The following is a 21,188-nucleotide window of genomic DNA, read 5'->3' on the forward strand; positions in this document are numbered from 1 at the left end:
TGTGAACATACTAAATGGGTGTTTACTGTGTATATTTATTATGTATACATAAATACACACACATGCATGTAAAGCCTTTAAAAAATACTTATATGTGTGGATAGTTATATTTGTATTTAATTTAGATTATATATATAATTATAAATATTTTATTTATTTTAATTTAATTTTTATTTTCAGTTTTCTTTAATATACATGTTTGTGTGTGTATTTATACATACATTACATACACACAGTAAACACACATTTAGTATGTTAACATAAACTTTTATTTTGGATGCGATTAATCGCGATTAATCGTGTCCCAGCCCTAATATATATATATATATATATATATCTACATTGTCCATGGTTTCAGAATTTGTTGTGGGTTTTTGGGATGGCCTGGATGAGTGTGAGATTTTCTCTAAACAGTATGCATCCCTTATTTATTTGTATTAAAAGTGGTAACCCTACTTCAGTCTCATCACTATAAATCTGGCTTTTGTCTCTCTGTGTCTTCTAGTCAATAATAAATTTGCTCTGAGGTGCAAAAACTGCAAGACCAACATCCATCACCAGTGTCAGGGCTATGCGGAGTTTCAGAGGTGCTTCGGCAAGATTGTGAGTGATTCCTGATGTTCTTCTGCGTTATTATGCGCTATAATGACTGTTAATGAATGCATTTGTGGTTTGCTCTTCAAATCTGTCAGTGCAGGGAAGCCGTAGCTTGTGTAATTTAGCTTGTTTTAGTTGTATTTTCCATATATTCCAGCCTCCAGGTTTCAGGCGTGCGTACAGTTCTCCGCTCTACAGCAGTCAGCAGAACTCCACCGTCAAAGAGCTGCTTCCGTTCTGTGAGTCTCAGTCATGTGACTTCAATATGGGCTCATTATTTAAAGCAGAACGCGCAAACTTTACTGCTGCATCTGCAGAAAGACTCGCAGATGCTCTTTCCTGAAGATTCACTCAACTTAGTTCATTATTTTCAACTTCTCGTTCATTAGAATGAAAATACGAATCAGAACTAATTATTATTTATAATTATTTTATATTATAATATTAGAAACATTAGAAAATGCACTATAATAAAACAATAATAATATAATTATAGAAATCTTAAAATATGCATAATAAAATATTTTATTTATAAATACAAATACAATTATAAAAATACAAAAACATATTAAAATATGCATGATAATATCCAGATTATTATTGTTATCTAAAAATGTAATATAAAATGCTAAATAATCTAATCAATAATAAGATAACAGTAATAATAATACATATGTAAATAAATAAATATTAAACTTTAATTATTATTATTTTTTATTATTATTGATTTAAAATAATTTTTATATAATAATATTAGAAACATTACAAAATGCACTATAATAATAAAACAATAATAATATAAAGAAATCTTAAAATATGAATAGTGAAATATTTTGTCTTAATAAAAAATATGATAATAATAATAATAATGCAAAAACATATTAAATTAGGTATAATAATGTCCAGATTATTATTGTTATTATCTAAAAATGTAATAAAATATGCAAAATAATCTAATCAATAATAAGATAGTAATATCATAATACATATGTAAATAAATAAATAAATAAATACTTAAATTTTATTATTCTTTTTATTATTATGAATTTCTAAGCAATAGTATATAATAATAATAATATTAGAAATGTTTAAAAATGTGCTATAATAATCATAATAATAATAGTCACTTATAGTCTATTATTATTATTTATAATATTTTTATATAGTAATATGAGAAATTACAAAATGCACTATAATAATAAAAATAATAATAATATAAATACAGAAATCTTAAAATATGCATAATAAAATATTTAATTTTAATAATAAAATATGCATAATAATATCCAGATTATTATTTGTATTATTATTAATATAGAATAATTAGTATATAATAATATTAGAAACATAAAAAAATGCACAATAATAATCATAATAATAATAATAATAATAGTCACCCAATGTCTATTATTACTATTATTACTATTATTATAACTATTATTTATAATTATTTTATACAATATATAATATTAGAAACATTAATATATATATATATATATATATATATAAATGCACAATAATAATAATAATAATAATAACCTTAAAATATGCATAATCAAATATTTTATTTTAATATTTTATTTTAATAACAAAATAAAAAATAATAATACAAAAGCACATTAATCTATATTTAAAAAACATTAAAATATGCATAATAATAATATCCAGATTTATTATCTAAAAATGTATTAAAATATGCAAAATAATCTAACAAAAATATAAGATAATAATAATAATACATGTGTAAAATAAATAAATGTATTTAACTACTATTATTATTATTATTATTATCACGATTACTATTATCATTATTATTGTTATTGTTTTACTTTAGAAAGTTCAGATGCATAGCAGTAATTCAGCACTGAATTACAAGTTTGTCTGTGTCTGTAGCTCAGATGAATCGCACTGATCCGGTGTATGAGACGCTGCGTATCGGCGTAATCATGGCCAACAAGGAACGCAAGAAATCGTCAGAAGACAAAAAGAATGTGAGCATAAAAACACATCCAGAAAAAGACAAACATACAAATCTAGGATCGTATTCATATTTTCAAATAAAGCATAAACACTCATGTATTGCATGTTCTTCTTCATATTATTTTCTGCCCCATTTTACCAGATGATGATGATGATGGAGGAAGACGAGACGCAACCAAAAGCAGAGGAAGGTGCTGAAAAGGAAGGTACAGAACTTAAATTGAAATACGCTCATTTTTACGTGTTCCTGTCAATGTCATGTTGTGATTTGAGATCTTTATTCTCTGTCCAGCAAATCAAGAAGGAGAAAAGAAAGACAAAGCGGCAGCAGAAGACAAGGTCAGAGATCAGCAGATGATGCTCATGATGAAGATGGTGATGTGAATGTCTCCACATGTTGATCAGCGCAAGTTTTCTTCTCTTCTGTGTGTTTTGTTTCAGAATAAGAAGCCTCAGCCGGGTAAACTGGGCGTTTTCTCTCAGTCTCATTATTATCTGGCTCTGTATCGCTTCAAAGCCATAGAGAAGGACGACCTAGACGTGCAGTGAGTCTCATCTAGTTCATCTATATCTATACTCTTCATCATCATCATCATCATCATCATCATCTGTCAGCTCTGTATGATTGACCACACAATCACAATCTGTCTGTGTTTTTGTCAATCCGTCTCTGTGTTTGTGTCCATCAGTCCAGGAGATCGAATCACTGTGATCGATGATTCCAACGAAGAATGGTGGAGAGTGAGTGATTCACTGAATCAAACTTAGAAATATAGAAAACATCACAGCAACTGACAGTCAACAAAACATCAAAACACAACATTTGCAAGTGTTTAAAAATACGATAATAAAAATGTCAGTCCATACATACACTATTGTTTAAAAGTTTCGGGTTAGTAAGATTTAAATAAGTTTCTTCTGCTCTCCAAGGCTGCATTTATTTGATCAAAAATATGGAAATTGTGAAATATTATTGTAATTTAAAATAACAGCTTTCTATGTGAATATCTCTCAAAATGTAATTAATTTTTGTGATCAAAGCTGCATTTTCAGCATCATTACTGCAGTCGTCAATGTCACATGATCCTTCAGAAATCATTCTAATTTGCTGGTTTGCTTCTCAAGAAACATTTCTGATTATTATCAATGTTGAAAACAGTTGTGATGCCCAATATTTTTGTGGAAACAGTGGTACATTTTATTTTGTAACATTATAAATGTCTTTGCTGGCACTTTTGATCAATTTAAAGCATCCTTGATGAATAAAAATATTAATTTCTTATTATATACACTGCTGCTCAAAAGTTTGGGATTGGTAAGATTTTTAGTGGTTTTTAAAGACGTTTCTTCTGCTCATCAAGGCTGCATTTCTTTGATTAAAAATACAGAAAAAACTGTAATATTGTGAAATATTATTTAAATTTAAAATAACTGTTTTCTATGTGAATGTATTTTAAAATGTAATTTATTCCAGTGATACAAAGCTACATTTTCAGCATCATTACTCCAGTCGTCAATGTCACATGATCCTCCAGAAATCATTCTAATACGCTGATTTATTATCTATTTAATACATCCTTGATAAGTAAAAGTATTACATTTTTCTTTTAAAAAATCTTCCCGAACAAGAACAGTAGTGTATAAATGTTATTATTACATAATGTTATTCTTCATACAACATCTGAAAGCTGAATAAATAAGCTTTCCAGTGATGTATGCTTTGTGCATGGTTTATGGTTTGCCAAGATACAACTATTGGAATATCTGTAATCTGAGGATGCAAAAAAATTTAAATATTGAGAAAATCGCCTTAAAATTTGTTCAAATGAAGTTCTTAGCAATTCATATTACTAATAAAAAATTAACTTTTGATAAATTTATGGTAGAAAATTTACAAAAGTATCTTCATGGAACATGATCTTTACTTAATATCCTAATGATTTTTGGCAAAAAAGAAAAATTTTGACCCATACAATGTATTTTTGGCTTTTGCTACAAATATACCCGTGACTGGTTTTGTGATCCAGGGTCATAAATGTTAAAGACAGGTTTTTAGGCCTTATGCCTGGACATTTAGAATCGTTTCTGCACTAACGACTCATATTCTTTCATAACCAAACACTGATTAAATCCACATTTCAGGGTAAGATTGGGGATCGATCAGGATTTGTTCCAGCAAACTACATCATCCGCGTGCGTTCAGGAGAGATAGTTTACAAGGTGACGCGATCCTTCGTTGGAAACAGAGAAATGGGACAAATTACACTGAAAAAAGACCAGGTACAACACACATGCAAACAAATGGGTCTAAGATGTTAAGATGTCCACATCCAAGTGTGCAAGAAATTTACAAAAGTGATTTTATGTCCATAGAAAGCACATTAAATGTAAGTAAAGTGTCAACTTTTAAGGTTTCAAATAAGTTCAAAATTTGGTTGAAATAAAGTTACACCGTCATTCAGTGTGACACAATATTTATGTAAAAATACAAACAACATGCTTATTCTGACTGGTACATATTCGCATATATAAAAAAATAAGGGAGCATATTACATTTTATTGTGTTTCAAATGAGTAAAAATTCTTACTGACAAATGGGCAAAACTTAGGATAGTGGCAAATTTAAAAATGTATAATTGCAACTAATTAGTATTTGGGGTGAAAGTAATTCATCTTTTAATGTGTCATAAATTGATTTTTATTGTAAATAAGCCTAAAAAAATTGTTACACTGAATAACATTTTAGTGGATGTCTTCTGTAAATTAGGGGAAAATGTATGATATTTATACAAATGTGCAATTAAATTAAACAGAAAACTTTTAAATATTTTTTTGGAAAAACAATTTAAAGCAATATTGCACTTTTTCGTCTTTGACCCAAATACATTCAGTGTGGTTTTTTTTTTAATAATATTTATACTGTACTTTAATATAGTATTTAATAATTTTGAATTGGCTTTATTTTATATTTTCAGTTTTAATTTAGTTTTAGTTTAAATTTAATAATTTTGTCATATGCTTTTTTTAAATATTTTTATTTATATTTCTATTTAGCTTTATTTTTTTATTTTATTTTTGTTTTATTCATTTTAGTACTTCACCTTAAACTTTTTAATAGTTACTTGCCAAAACAACATTTCTAATTTTTACATTTTTTTTAAGCCTAAGATTTTCTTTTAGTATTTATATTATTTTCCAAACAAACTTTTTTGAGTTGAGGGAGAAAATGAGATGAGAGTTTTTCGACATACCCTAACTGTCTTGACCCAGAAAAAACAGAGTTCAGAGAAAGACGAGATGAGCGTTTAAAGTTAAAAAGTATATAAATTGTTATTTAAAAAAAAAAAAAAAACAACAACAATTGTTTCGCTAGATAAGACCCTTCTTCCTCGGCTGGGATTGTTTAGAGACCTTTAAAGCTGTATTTAAACTGCATTTTGGAAGTTCAAATTCGGGGCACCATAGAAGTCCACTATGGAATAATTAATAAAAGTCCTGAAATGTTTTCCTCAAAAACGATTTCTTTACGACTGAAGAAAGAGAGACATGAACATCTTAAATGACAAGGAGGTGAATACATTATCTGTAAATTTTTGTTCTGGAAGTGAACTTCTCCTTTCACAATAATCACACTGGTTATGTTACTGAGCTGATCATTCAAATGTGAATCCAGTTCTGTCATGTTCACACACAGTATTACTTTGATGTGCACAGGAAGTGTATTTGCATTAGCACAAGTGAATATTCATTGTCTGCTTCGTCCTTTTGTCCTGATTTGCACAGATTGTGGTGAAGAAGGGTGACGAGGTGAACGGATATCTGAAGGTCAGCACCGGACGCAAACTCGGCTTCTTCCCTGCTGACATCTTACAGGAGATATGAGTGTGTGTGTTTGCTTTGACACTTCCAGTTATTTTTTTTAAAGAGAAAAATCATGTATATTCTAAAATATAGAAGCAGTATGTGAGTGTTGGAGTTTAAAGCAGTATATTCAGGTTTAGTTTTGATGATGTGAAGAGACTGTGTCATAAATAAGACATTATTAAACCCTGCTGCAGACGTCTCCTCTCTGTCTGTCTGTCTGCTGTCAGCGTCTCAGTCGTGTCTTCATAAGTATGTGTGGTGGCGCGCGGCTGTCAGCGGCGGCGAGGACGGCACAGGTACCCGCTAAGCTTCAGCGCTCGCATGATCGGCCAACAGCAGCCCCCGTCAGATACGGGTCACTTCCTGTGGATGGCAGACGTCACGCGCGGAGGACAGGGCCGCGGTGACATCAGATCGGCCGTGTCACGGTTCACTCCTGACCTCTGTCAGCCGCAGACGGCTAGTGGAGCTCAAACTGAGGAAAACAGAGACAGAGGAGAACCGCATGATCAAAGCAAAATACATTCAGTCCTCATCAATTCCAGACCTGGTTTAGATGATTAGAGGCCAGGAGTGTTTTATTTTCTCCAAGAAATTCTGTAATAAAAAGTTTAATGACAGGTGGATGGATAGACAGATGGACAAATGGACTGGCGGATGGATGGATGGATAGATAGATATACAGGTGGATAGACAGAAAGATAGATGGATGGATGGATAGATATACATGTGGATAGACAGAAAGACTTAAAGATAGATGGATGGATGGATGGATGATAGATGGATAGATATATGATAGATGGATAGATATACAGGTGGATAGACAGAAAGACTTAAAGATGGATGGATGGATGATAGATGGATAGATATACAGGTGGAAAGACAGATAGATAGGTGGATGGATGGATGGATAGATGGATAGATATACGGGTGGATAGACAGCAAGACTTAAAGATGTATGTATGGATGGATGGATGGATAGATGGATAGATATACAGGTGGATAGACAGAAAGATAGATGGATGGATGGATAGATAGATGGATAGATATACATGTGGATAGACAGCAAGACTTAAAGATGTATGGATGGATAGATGGATAGATATACAGGTGGATAGACAGAAAGATAGATGGATGGATGGATAGATATACATGTGGATAGACAGAAAGACTTAAAGATGGATGGATGGATAGATGGATAGATATACAGGTGGATAGACAGCAAGAAAGGTGGATGGATGGATAGATATATAGGTGGATAGAAAGAAAGGGATGGATGGATAGACAGAAAGATAGGTGGATGGTTGGGTGGATAGATAAACAGGTGGATAGACAGAAAGATGGATGGCTAGATATACAGGTGTATAGATTATGGACAGACACACAGATAGACGGATAGATAATTAAATAGGCACAATCTTAAAAATAAAGGTGCTTTAAAAGGTTCTTCACAGCGATGCCATAGAAGAACCATTTTTGGTTCCACAAAGAACCATTTAGTCAAGGAACCATCTCTTTCTTACCTTTTTATAATCTGAAGAACCTTCTGTCACCACAAAGAACCTTTTGTGAAACAGAAAGGTTCTTCATATGTTAAATGTTCTTTATGGAACCATTTAGACAAAAAAGTTTATTCAATAGTGCAGGCAAATAGATGGATAGATAATTTCTTACATTTTCGCTTGTTTTTTTTTTTTTTTTTTTTTTTTTTGAGCAAATATTTTTTTCTTTCCAAACTGAAGCTCTATTTCAACAATAGTTTTCAGTATTATTTTTCTTATTTCTCCAGTATGTGTCCATTCGAGCAGCAGTGTTGCACTTGTCTGCCAGCAGATGTCAGTAATGCCCCTTGTTTCTCCAGTCTGACCTCTGCTCACTCTCTCTCCTTCTCTCTCTCTCTGCATCAATACTTTAACACTGTCTTTTGTTTGGATTCTGACAGTAACATCTCCCATCATGCAGTGCAGAGATTTCTGTGTGTGTGTGTGTGTGTGTGTGTGTGTGTGTGTGTGTGTGTGTGTGTGTGTGTGTGTGTGTGTGTGTGTGTGTGTGTGTGTGTGTGTGTGTGTGTGTGATGCAGATCTCAGTGAATCTCCACCTGTATCTCACTGGAGTGAATGTAGAGTCACATTTGCACTGATTCATTGCTGATGTTCAGCATTAGCCACCTTATTCTTCAGCGTGGAAGTAAGCCTATTTATTGTTAATTTGGATCCTTATTAGCTTCCACAAAGTGGTTGCTAGTCTTCCTGGTGTCCACAACCAAAACAAACAGCCGTACAAATAGATAAAAAGACAAATAATAATAATAATAATAATAATAATAATAGATTTAGTGAAATATATTTGTGTAGAACCATCGTTATACTTTATTTACAAACTTGAATTCATATTATAAGCTTGTGAAGGATGCGTTATAACTAGTGTTATGGGTAATGGATTACAAATAACGTAATCAGATTACTTTTGCATTACTTTTTAATTTACAATGAAACATCTGAGTTACTTTTTCAGATAAGTAACACAGATTACTTTGTTTTCCCATTTTTCACTGACATCTGTGTTGGGAAAAATCTAAGTAAACAGAGGTGTTTCCTTCAGGCTGAAGCTTATTAATTTAACTTTTGGTGTGAAATTGCCTTTACAGTTTTCAGAAATACAACCGTTGTGTTTTTTATTAAAAAAATAAGCAAGCCCAGGCCATTTGTCAAAAAGTAACGCAAAAATGATTTAATGCATTACTTTGCATAAAAAGTAATGCAATGAGTTACTTTTTTATGCAATAACACAATATTGCAATGCATTTTAAGAGTAACTTTCACCAACACTGATTTTAAGTACTTAAAGAGTTAAATAGCCCATTGTTTACTCACCCTAAAGGCATCCTAGGTGTTTATGTGATTTCATTCTTTCAGATGAATGCCATCAGAATTATGTTAAAAATTGTTCTGGCTCCTTTATAATGCAATGGGCAGGTGTTTCTTTTCATCAGTCCAAAACAAGTCCAATAAAGTGCATCCATCCATAATAAAAAGTGCCTCACACGGTGCATGCAAATTGATGCATTTTTGTAAGGAAAATATCCAGATTTAAAACATAGTAATCATTTTTAACCAGGTTGCACTAACAGTACACTTTTTATTATGGATGGATGCACTTTATTGGACTTGTTTGGGACTGATGAAGAGAAACACCCCGGTATTGCATTATAAAGATGGAATGAGCCAGAACAATTTTTCAATATAACTCCGATTGCATTTATCTGAAAGAAGTAAGTCATATACACCTAGGATGCCGTGAGGGTGAGTAAATAATGGGCTAACTGTCTTTAACTCTTAAAATGCCACTAATGTCATAAAAAAGTGTTTAGAACATTGTTTTGTTTGACTGATGGCAAACCTGTTTGAAAACCATCATTTTTGCATTTGCATTTAATGATGCAAAGAACAAACGGCAGGTCTAACTTAAAATATTTTGCACAAAATGTGCTGCTTCTGATGGGTTAAAAGCCTTCTCGTCTCCTCCGGCTGTGCATTTATTGACTCAAAGCCCTGTGTTTCATCTTATTTGTGTAACACAAATTTCCCCCAGTGCATGATGGGTAAGATTTTTATAGCAATCAGCCACCTGATTGCATTCAGAGCTCATCTGTCCTTTGATGCTCCAAATCACATTACGCTTCGCAAGTCGACTCATCCATCTCCACCTTTAGACTTTGAGAAATGCTGCAAATGTGGTTAAAAATAATGGATTAAAAGTGTGTTTCAGTGGCCGCGTGCCCGATCGAGCTGATATTGATTGGACACATTGTTTCAGCCTCTCATCTGCGCCATTACGGTCACTACTTTCTTTCTTTCTTTCCTGGCTTTCGCTTCTCAAAGACGTGCGGATGCATTATAACATTAGGGCCGGAAATGAGAGATCGCCATGTGTCTCGGAGGCCGTGGCGTTATCGCCGCTCTCTGTACGTGTGTTTGTCTGTTTCCTTCCCTTTCACTCTTTGTTTCAGTCCCTCCGTCTGTCTGCGTCTGTTTTGCGAAGCCCGTCTGTAATGGTTTAATCTATGAGGCATAATATTGAATCTCTGACAAGGCTCTTTGGGAAATCGTGGAAGAATAACTATTCTTATTCCGTCTCATTTTTCACCAGCGCTGAATTCAATTATCTAATATGATTTGTATGCTTATTAATCTTCATTATTCATAGATTCTCAATGGTTTTGCGACGCGGGCGAGTAAACGATATTTCCGTGGTTTTTATGTAGTGAGGTAATGAAATTGAGTTTCATTAGCTGACGGCAGCCGCTCAGGGTTGCAGTTGTTGTTCGGTGTCTGGTCCATCTGTCAGTGATGTGACTCACCTGAAGTCCAAACTGACACTCAAAACAATGTGATGATGACACGCTGTCACACCTGTCAAGGACGACAACCGGTCTGAGACAAAGAGAAGCTTCCTTCTGTTCTCCAACACTCACCTCTCTCTCTCTCTCTCTCTGTCTGTCTGTTTCAAAGTAGGCCTACTTTATTGCAGAATATTGCTAAAGATTGTTTTTCAAAGGAGTCTCTTTTGCTCACCAAGGCTGCTTTTAGTTGCTCAAATATACAGTAAAATTGTAAAATATTATTACATTTCAAAAATATGTTTTTTTCTGTTAATATCTGTTAAAATGTAATTTATTCCTGTGATCAAAGCTGAATTTTCAGCATCATTACTCCAGTCTTCAGTGTCCCATGATTCTTCAGAAATCATTCTAATATGCTGATTTTCTGCTCAAGAACATTTATTATTATTATCAGTGTTGAAAACAGTTGTGCTGCTCAATATACACTGCAAAAAATGCTTTTCTAACTTAGATTTTTTGTCTTGTTTCCAGACAAAATATCTAAAAATTCTTAAATCAAGAAGGATTTTCTAGACGAGTAAAAATCATTTTCTTATTTTCAGAAAAAACAAGTCAAAATTAAGTGAGTTTTTACTTAGAACAAGCTAAATAATCTGCCAATGAGGTAAGAAAAAAAATCTTATTTCAAACAGACAAAACAAGATTATTTTGTTTACCCCATTGGCAGATTATTTTGCTTGTTTTAAGCAAAAATGCACTTAATTTTGACTTTTTTTTCCTGAATACAAGACAATTTTTACTTGTCTAGAAAATGCTTCTTGATTTAAGAATTTTTAGATATTTTGGCTGAAAACAAGACAAAAAAAATCTAAGCTAGAAAAGCATTTTTTTGCAGTGTATTTGTGGAAACAGTGATACTTTTTATTTTCCATGATTTACAGATTAATAGTAAGTTTAAAAGAACAGCGTTTATTTGAAACGGAAGTCTTTTGTAACATTGTAAATGTCTTTGCTGTTACTTTTTATTAATTTAATGCATCATTGATAAATACAAGTATTAAGGATTCACAGAAAAAACAGAAAGTGCAAAAGAACAGCATTTATTTGAAATAGAAACATTAATATATGAATTTCTTATAGAAAGAAAGACTTATTAACCCCAAACTGTTATCACACAGAATGAGTTGTTTTGAGATTGTAAAAATGCCTGTAGTTTTTTTTTTTTGGTGGATAGAAAATACAGTTTGTGCAGTAGAAAAACCATTATGTCCTCACAAAAAATGGAAATCAGTATGAATGTCTGTGAGAGAGAAAAATCAATACTAAACACCACTAGCCAAAAAAGGCATGGTCTTGAAAGTCAATTTTGCAACTATCAGTTCTTTCAGAAAATATGTGCAAAAAAGTACTGCGGCAGACCCTCAAAAGTACACATCTGAGTCTTATCTAACCCTAAAAAGTGCACATAAAGTGACCCTGTATTACAAAATCAACATGGGAATTTCTTCGCCAAAAATCATTGGATATTAAGTAAAGATCGTGGTGCATGAAGATATTTTGTAAATGTTCTACTGTAAATATACTAATCAAAACCTAATTTTTGATTAGTAATATGCATTGCTAAGAACTTAATTTGGACAACTCTAAAGGTGATTTTGATTATTTTCCACCCTCAGATTCCATTTCAAATAGTTTAGTCAAATATTGTCCTATTCTAACAAACCACACAAAAAAAGCTTATTTATTAATACTTATAAATCTCTCTAAAAAAATTCCCATATGACTGTTTTTTTTGGTCCAGGGTCACATATTAACTTAAAAATACAAGAAAAACTCACCTTTATGGTGTCAGATGAGTCACAATAATTCCTCACACTGAACCTTTAAAACGCTCTTTATCTTTTGTTCTTAATGTCATTTGTTCAGTCAAACCTGATAATTTTTAAACTTTTGTTACTTTAATATTTGTTCAGTAAATATTTAGTAACCTTGTGTAATTTGATGGCTCAATGTCCAGTGTAGCAAAAGCCAAAGCTGTTGAGTATCAGTGCTGAATGAAAACACACTGACCGCAGATCAGTGTGTGTGAGTGACAAACACACGCTGTGATGCTCCAGGATTATTTAAGCTATTACAGCGCTATATAATTAAACAAAGTAATCGACTGTACAGTCGACTGAGAGGAAGACAAGCACTTTAGAAGCTCTGAACACACACACAAACACATACACAGACGGAGCTCAGATGGCCTTTAGGGACAGAGGGCTGGAGAGGAAGCTTCAGGGTTGGGAGCAATTAGAGTGTCAGACTCAGAAGCACACACACACACACACACACACACACACACACACACACACCTGTGCGTGTTGGGGGCCCGTGGCCCTTGGGGACGCCAGTGAGAGTGTGTGTGACAGCGTGAGCGATCATCGTCATTAGCATTATTTATTCTCTAAGCACAGGCTCACTGCAGGGCTGCACTAATAGAATTCACGAATTACAATGAGCGTCTGCATGCATGTGTGTGAAATAGTGTGTGTGTGTGTGTGTGTGTGTGTGTGTAAGAGAGAGTCTCACACACTCCACATCCACCATGCTGAGCTGATCTTTATTTTGTGTCAGTGTTATGAGGAGTCTTGTATCTGTCTGTATTTAAGGTCACGGAATTTCATTTGGTCCATCAAACCTCCAGGATTCAGTTCCTGGAGATCTTTTTCTCTGGTCAGAAACATACTGATCTGTGTTACTTCAACACATTTAAAGCTCAGTGCAAAGGTTGATCGTTTACAGTATATTAGCAGTATTGGGGGTAACGCATTACAAGTAACGCCATAATATGACTTTTTCCAAGTAACTAGTAAAGTAATGCATTACTTTAATTGACTAAAAATATCTGAGTTACTTTTTCAAATAAGTAACGCCAGTTACTTTTCCCCCATTTATTGATTAAAAGCTCTCCTGTCCCCATGTTGAGACAAAATTGTGAGTAAGATTTTAGTTCTAGAATAAATGTGAACATGCAAAAATCTCACTCACTAAAAAAACAGATACAGTGTTCCTCAAAATGAACAAAAACACTGATATTCAATGCAAACCTGCAATAATTAAATATGTTAAATATTACAAATATCCTTTATGTATTTAATCCCATTTTATTAACCGATGTCTTTGCTGCCGACCTTCGATGATCCAATTCATCCATACTAATAAGCAGAAATGACTCAAGATAATCTAACATTTGTTTTCCTTTTTTGTTACTGAAGAGTTACATTTTTTTCTTCTGTGGTCTACTGTATAGACATCAATTTACTTTTCTCTAAGCCTGAGGCTTTTGGTGTGAAAAGGCTTTTACATTTGACAAAAATACAACTTTTTATATAAAAACAAACAAGCAAGCCCTGCCCAGATTTAAAAAGTAATGCAAAAGTAACGTAACACATTACTTTGCATAAAAAGTAACTAAGTAACGTAATTAGTTACTTTTTTAGGGAGTAACTCAATATTGTAATGCATTACTTTTAAAAGTAACTTTCCCCAACACTGTATATCAGACGTCTATTTGTTATTCAGTTAAATGCTATAAATAGCTTTACAGGTTGCAGCTAAACTAATTAAACTGATCCTTAAGTATTGTTGCTTTGTCATGACAGTAGTTGAGCTGAGGGAGAAAACTGACCAAAGACGATGCTCAATGCATGCTAAGGATACCATGGTTGTATTTTTAATTGCATTTGGCTTGATTTCACAGACCAGTGATGCAAACTTGTTACCTTTTGGCAAAAAGTGCCATTTTGAATTAAAAATTTGTATTTTGTTTTATTATCAAAGACCTATATCCTCATGAAATGAGACTGCAAATCCACATTTTAACTGGTATTGTGAAACTGAAATGTAACTTTTTTTTATTGTCAGTAAAATCAATGCAATATATTTTTGTTCCATAATATTTTTCCTTTTGTATTTTGAGAGAATTTAATGGTACTAATTAATACTTATGCAAAAAGTATGGTCATTTTTTCCCTATTGAAAATAATAAATATTTTTCCAATTATTCCAATAATTTTAATCATTTTAAAATAGAGACAATGCTTTTAAAATCCAATTTTTGAAGTCAGATTAGTGCCATCTGGTGGGAGTAAAAAAAAAACATCTGCAATTCCGTGTTTTAGCCACTAGATTCCTATTTAGATCTATATAAAAGGCTTATACATTTTCTAGTGGTTTTCAAACATAAATACTTATTTTTATTAAGTTGTGGATTTTGATATATATTTAGACATTCTCAGAGACTACTTTTTGTAAAGGTTCAGATTTTTTGGTTTGCATTTTTGGTTTGAAATGTCAGTTTTTGCATTAATTTTACTACAGTCAAACCTGAACACAGAGAAAGACTTTTTCTTACACATAACCTCAAAATTCATAAAAAATATTACAGAAATCAATGTATATAATAGTGTGTTGCATGTAAGTAAGTGTGTGTGTGTCGGTTTTGTACTCTTGATGTTTTAATGTGTAACCCTTCCTTGGTGTCTGTGTTTTTACCGCACTTTTGGCCAAATTATTAATTTTATTTCACACATTTGCAAAAACATGCTTTGTGTTACTAGTTCATAGATTATACACACACAAAAAATCTCAGTGTGTTTGTGTATTACCCATTCATTTCCAATGGCAGTAATTTTTATGTCAACACAAGTGTGACTATTTTTTTATGACCATTTAGCTTTTTTGATCAATTCCACATTTTTTTTTTTCTGGTCACAGAGTGAAGTTTCGTATCATTCAGACGAAGTGCTGATTTTTAAAAATTCAAAACATTTTTTTTCCCAGTATAAAATGACCGAATAATACCAGAGGGTTAAGGCTGATTTCCTTTTTTCCAAAAGCCCCTGAACCTCCTCCAGGGCGTTTGAATGCTTGTTGTCTTTTTCTGATGAGTTTGGATCCCTGACGGACACAACAGCACATGAAATCAAGCGTGTGCAGCGGGAAGTGTTTGTGTTCTTGTTCTTGTATGCTTTGATTCTGTTTCTTTTAAATGAGACATTGGCTCTTTATCTGACTTCATCTGTTGGTGTGACCGTCTGTGTGTTTGTGTTAATATGAGTGTCTCTGTCCAGTTGTAGCTCATCATGGCACTTCAGGGTCTGGATGTGTGAGTATTCAGCGGCGTTCTTACCTTGACTATCTGTGCGCTTGAGAGCGTTTGCTTTTACACTGTCCAGTCATCAGAATAAGAGGAGGCTGAAAAATATCATCTCATAAATCAAGGCAGTAAGCGTTTTTACAGAGACCTTCCTCCTGATGAAGTCGTCTAAACCTACACACACACACACACACACACACACACACACACACACACACACACACAGAGTCAGGCATTATAAATAATTTTTTACTGTTTGGCAGGTAAAGTTGGAGGCTGAACTCAACTAGATTAAAGATTAACAAAGTATCGTCAAGAATTCACTTGTAAATATTGTTCTGTGTTCCTAGTTGTTGCTATAAGGTTGCTAGGATGGTCTGTGTGGTTGCTATAGAGTTACTAAGGTGTTCTGTGTGGTTGCTATGGAGTTGCTAAGGTGTTCTGTGTTGTTGCTTTGGAGTTGCTAGATTATTTATCGCCCCACTGCAACATGAGCATCTTTTAAATATTGTTCTGTTTTCTGGGTGGTTCTGGGGTTGCTAGTGTGTTCTGAATGGTTGTTATTGGGTTGTTTTGTTTGTTGTAGGGTTGTTTTGAGTAGTTTCTATGGAGTTGAAGCTAGGGATTTCCCCAGTTTGGCATGACAAACTGTTTCCCCTTACTGCAACTTCTATTTGGTATTTGGTTGCTAAAGTGTTCTGAGTGGTTGCTATGTCGTTTCTAAAGTGTTCTCAGTGGTTTCTAAGGGGTTGTTAGGTGTTTTCGTCTGTCTAGCATGGCAAGTTCTCCTATTGCAACTTGCACATCTTCTAGAATTCCAAGCTTCATACTTGTAAATATTGGTCTGTGTTCCAGGGTTGCTGTGGAATTGCTAAGGTGTTCTAAGGGGTTGCTATGGAGTTGCTAGGGTGTTCTCAGTGGTTGTTATGGGGTTTCTTTTTAGGTGTTTTCGCCTGTCTGGCATGATGACTTCCCCTTCACTGCAACTTATGTATCCACTAGAATGTCAAGTTTTCAAGTTGTAAATATTGTTCTGTGTTCTGCATGGTTTCTATAGGGTTTCTAGGTGTTTTCTCGTTTCTGGCGTGACAAGTTTCCCTCACTAGAACTTGTGTATCTTCTAGAATTCTGAGCTTGCTACTTGTAATTATTGTTCTGTGTTCTGTGTGGTTAGGGTTAAGGTTAGCTATGGTGTTCTATCGGGTTGCTATGGAGTTGCTAGGGGTTCTCTCCTGTCTAGTGTGAAAATATTTCTCCCTCACTGCAACTTGTGTATCTTCTAGAATTGAGTTTCCCACTTGTAAATATTCTTCTGTCTTCTTAGTGGTTGATAAGAGGTTGCTAGGGTGTATTGAGTGTTTGCTATGAGTTGCTAGGGTGTTCTCAGTGGTTGCTTGAGGTTTACTCCTGTCTAGTGTGAAAATAGTTCTCCCTCACTACAACTTGTGTATCTTCTAGAATTGAGTTTCCCACTTGTAAATATTCTTATGTGTTCTTAGTGGTTGATAAGAGGTTGCTAGGGTGTATTGAGTGGTTGCTGTGGAGTTGCTGGGGTGTTCTCAGTGGTTGCTAGAGGTTTACTCCTGTCTAGTGTGAAAATAGTTCTCCCTCACTGCAACTTGTGTATCTTCTAGAATTGAGTTTCCCACTTGTAAATATTATTCTGTCTTCTTAGTGGTTGATAAGAGGTTGCTAGGGTGTATTGAGTGGTTGCTATGAGTTGCTAGGGTGTTCTCAGTGGTTGCTAGAGGTTTACTCCTGTCTAGTGTGAAAATAGTTCTCCCTCACTGCAACTTGAGTATCTTTTAGAATTGAGTTTCCCACTTGTAAATATTCTTCTGTGTTCTTAGTGGTTGATAAGAGGTTGCTAGGGTGTATTGAGTGGTTGCTATGGAGTTGCTGGGGTGTTCTCAGTGGTTGCTAGGGGTTTACTCCTGTCTAGTGTGAAAATAGTTCTACCTCACTGCAACTTGAGTATCTTCTAGAATTGAGTTTCCCACTTGTAAATATTGTCCTGTGTTCTTAGTGTTGCTATGGAGTTGCTAGGGTGTTCTGAGTGGTTGCTAGGTGTAAAAAGAGTTCCAACCCCCAGCCATGTGTCTCTGAACAAGAACCAATCAACCAATCTCGAGAAAGAATTGTTTACTGGATTAACTGAAGTTTACCAGGTTAGTGACGTAAAATCTTTGAAATGTATTTATAGCACATTAACGTCACAGTTAGAGCACTAACTGACTGCAGTCAAGGATAGTTAGAGTGCTAAACTAAGTATACTAGTGCAGCGGAGCTGAAGGGACGACGGTCAGAGTGTTAAAGTCATGACTCTTTGTACTGGAGGCCCTCAGGGGTCCGACCGCCGACCGAGAGATTCAATCTCTCTTTACGCTTAATCGATATTCAGGCCCAGATGGGGTGCATGAGGAGAGACGGAGGAATCGCAGGATGAGGGATGAGTGTGGGCTCTCCTGCGTCTCTCAGGGCCACGCTGCATCACTGCTGACTGTGTTTTTCACATCATATGGAGAGAAAGAGGCCCGATAATAGAGTCCAGGAGAAAAAACTAGCTGTGTTAGACCACTAGAGAGAGAGACGCTCCTCCAGCATAAGCTCTTTCTGCTCTTCTGCTTCAGGTCTCGGATGATGTTCCTGTGCATTTGGCTGACGCCGTGTGAACTCCAGCGCTGCCGTTATTTATCCATCTGACTCTTTTCCTGTGGATCGTCCCAATGGAGGTTCAGCTTGAGATCAGATCAGATGATCTCAGTTCTCCAGGTGCCGTCAGATCTTAACATGCACTTAACTTGCTTTACTGGGCTGGTAACACACCTCAGAACTCCAGGGGGCAATAGAGGTTTTCTTGCTGACAGTATTTGTCCTGCAACAGAAAACTGACCGTAGAAATGTTTACAATTGTGCTGCCTATGAGTGCAGCTGGGAAAATCATAGAGGCGTTTGTTATTGTGACATTTCAAGCATTAAAGTTAGAGTTTCCCAACTTGTAAATACTTAATTTGGTCATACATGTGCACAAGAACTCATAATTCCGATATTCCGGGTTCCTCTTGTACTGTGTGTAATACTGTGTTTACCTCATGACAGAATCATGGTAATTATTGGCACTGACTGGTTTGTTGTCAGTGCCTCTTTACTGATGTTACATGATGTTCTAAAGTTCGAGAGTTTTCCATCTGTTAATGAGTACAGTACATATATTAACAATCACATTATCTTGGTAATTCTGACAAGATGCAGTGTGCACTTGATCTGAATCGTGTTCTGACAAATTTGCAAATGCATGAAATCAAACCTGTGTATTTCCACAGATTCACGCTCGCATACGTGCGTCAGGAGTCTTTCATACCTGTACAACACACAAACCCCTCAGAGTTACTTCAGTGACGCTTCTAAATCACTCATTCCATTTGATCTCTCCCTAAAACCTCCAGCCGGAGACTTTCACGTGTGTGTGTGTGTGTGTGTGTGTGTGTGTGTGTGTGTGTGTGTGTGTGTGTCAGAGTGAAAGTATGAGTGATGGAGGGGCTGCTGATGGAGAATGAGTGTGATGACGGATGAGTGTGACAGGCAGATGGTTTTGCTTGTCGTCTCTTTAATCACACAGACTCAGCTGGGCGTGAAGGCAGAGCTTTGTCTCGTCGTGGCAACAAACAGGAGACAAATTTACCCACAATTCTTTCCCGCACCCTTCCTCACGGCTGGTGTTTTTGGCTAAGTGTAAGAAAGAGAGAGCGATTGTTAGCAAGCAAATATGTGTTTAAAAAAGCAGAAATGCAGAAAGATCAGTATCCATGTGAGTTCTGAGATTCAGCGTTAGAGATCCAGAAACTGAAATGAGTTTCTATATCTTTGTTTCATTCAGCATCATTATTTTGTTCCTCCTCATGAAGATGAAGCATATCATGTTGAGTTTTGTCTCTATAAACTCACTGCAGTAAGTCGTTTCTGTCAGTGAGACGGATAAATTATGATGAACAGATGAAAAACGATGAGTTTTTTATTTTATATCACTGACTGAGATGCTCTTTATTTCTTAAACTAAACCTAAATAACACGAGTGCTGTTGAGCTGTAGATGGTTGCTAGGGTGTTCTGAGTAGTTGCTAAGGGGTTACTGGGAAGTTTAGGGTGCTTGCTTAGGGGTTCTTAGGGTGTTCTGAGTAGTTGAAAAGGGGTTACTGTGAGGTTATTAGGGCTTTGTGGTTGCTAGGGTGTTCTCGGTGGTTGCTATGGGATAGGGTGTTTTATGTGGTTGCTAAGAGGTTACTATGGTGTTTAGAGTGGTTGTTAGAGTGTTCTGAATAGTTGAAAAGGGGTTACTGTGAGGTTACTAGGGCTTTGTGATTGCTATGGTGTCTTGAGTGGTTACTATGGGGTTGCTAGTGTGTTTGATATAGTTGCTAAGGGGTTGCTATGGCATTTAGGGTGGTTGCTTAGGGGTTGTTAGGGTGTTCTGAGTAATTGAAAAGGGGTTACTATGAGATTGCTCAGGCTTTGTGATTGCTATAGTGTCTTGGGTGGTTACTATGGGGTTGCTAGGGTGTTTGATGTAGTTGCTAAGGGGTTGCTGGGAAGTTTAGGGTGGTTGCTTAGGGGTTGTTAGGGTGTTCTGAGTAGTTGAAAAGGGGTTACTGTGAGGTTATTAGGGCTTTGTGGTTGCTAGGGTGTTCTCTGAGGTTGCTATTGGATAGGGTGTTTTATGTGGGTGCTAAGAGGTTGCTATGGTGTTTAGAGTGGTTGTTAGAGTGTTCTGAATAGTTGAAAAGGGGTTACTGTGAGGTTACTAGGGCTTTGTGATTGCTATGGTGTTTTGGGTGGTTACTATGGGGTTGCTAGTGTGTTTGATATAGTTGCTAAGGGGTTGCTATGGCGTTTAGGGTGGTTGCTTAGGGGTTGTTAGGGTGATCTGAGTAGTTGAAAAAGGGTTACTATGAGATTGCTAAGGCTTTGTGATTGCTATGGTGTTTTGGGTGGTTACTATGGGGTTGCTAGGGTGTTTGATGTAGTTGCTAAGGGGTTGCTGGGAAGTTTAGGGTGGTTGCTTAGGGGTTGTTAGGGTGTTCTGAGTAGTTGAAAAGGGGTTACTGTGAGGTTATTAGGGCTTTGTGGTTGCTAGGGTGTTCTCTGAGGTTGCTATTGGATAGGGTGTTTTATGTGGGTGCTAAGAGGTTGCTATGGTGTTTAGAGTGGTTGTTAGAGTGTTCTGAATAGTTGAAAAGGGGTTACTGTGAGGTTACTAGGGCTTTGT

General features: G+C 35.1%; 1 protein-coding gene across 1 annotated transcript in view; it reads left to right on the top strand.

Moving 5' to 3' along the window:
- The window catches only part of LOC141347431 (SH3 and cysteine-rich domain-containing protein 3-like), a 12,191-nt gene extending 5,303 nt beyond the window's left edge, over positions 1-6,888 (top strand). Inside the window, exons 4-12 of the mRNA XM_073852453.1 lie at positions 506-603; positions 755-814; positions 2,496-2,588; positions 2,720-2,783; positions 2,879-2,916; positions 3,019-3,122; positions 3,267-3,318; positions 4,720-4,857; positions 6,361-6,888. Coding sequence (XP_073708554.1) covers positions 506-603; positions 755-814; positions 2,496-2,588; positions 2,720-2,783; positions 2,879-2,916; positions 3,019-3,122; positions 3,267-3,318; positions 4,720-4,857; positions 6,361-6,459 — 746 coding nt within the window. The 3' untranslated portion in view covers positions 6,460-6,888. The remainder of the gene's footprint in view (positions 1-505; positions 604-754; positions 815-2,495; positions 2,589-2,719; positions 2,784-2,878; positions 2,917-3,018; positions 3,123-3,266; positions 3,319-4,719; positions 4,858-6,360) is intronic.
- Positions 6,889-21,188: the final 14,300 nt, after the last annotated feature.

The sequence above is a fragment of the Garra rufa genome, chromosome 12 (genome assembly GCF_049309525.1).
Source record: "Garra rufa chromosome 12, GarRuf1.0, whole genome shotgun sequence".
In the NCBI taxonomy this organism is placed as follows: Eukaryota; Metazoa; Chordata; class Actinopteri; order Cypriniformes; family Cyprinidae; genus Garra; species Garra rufa.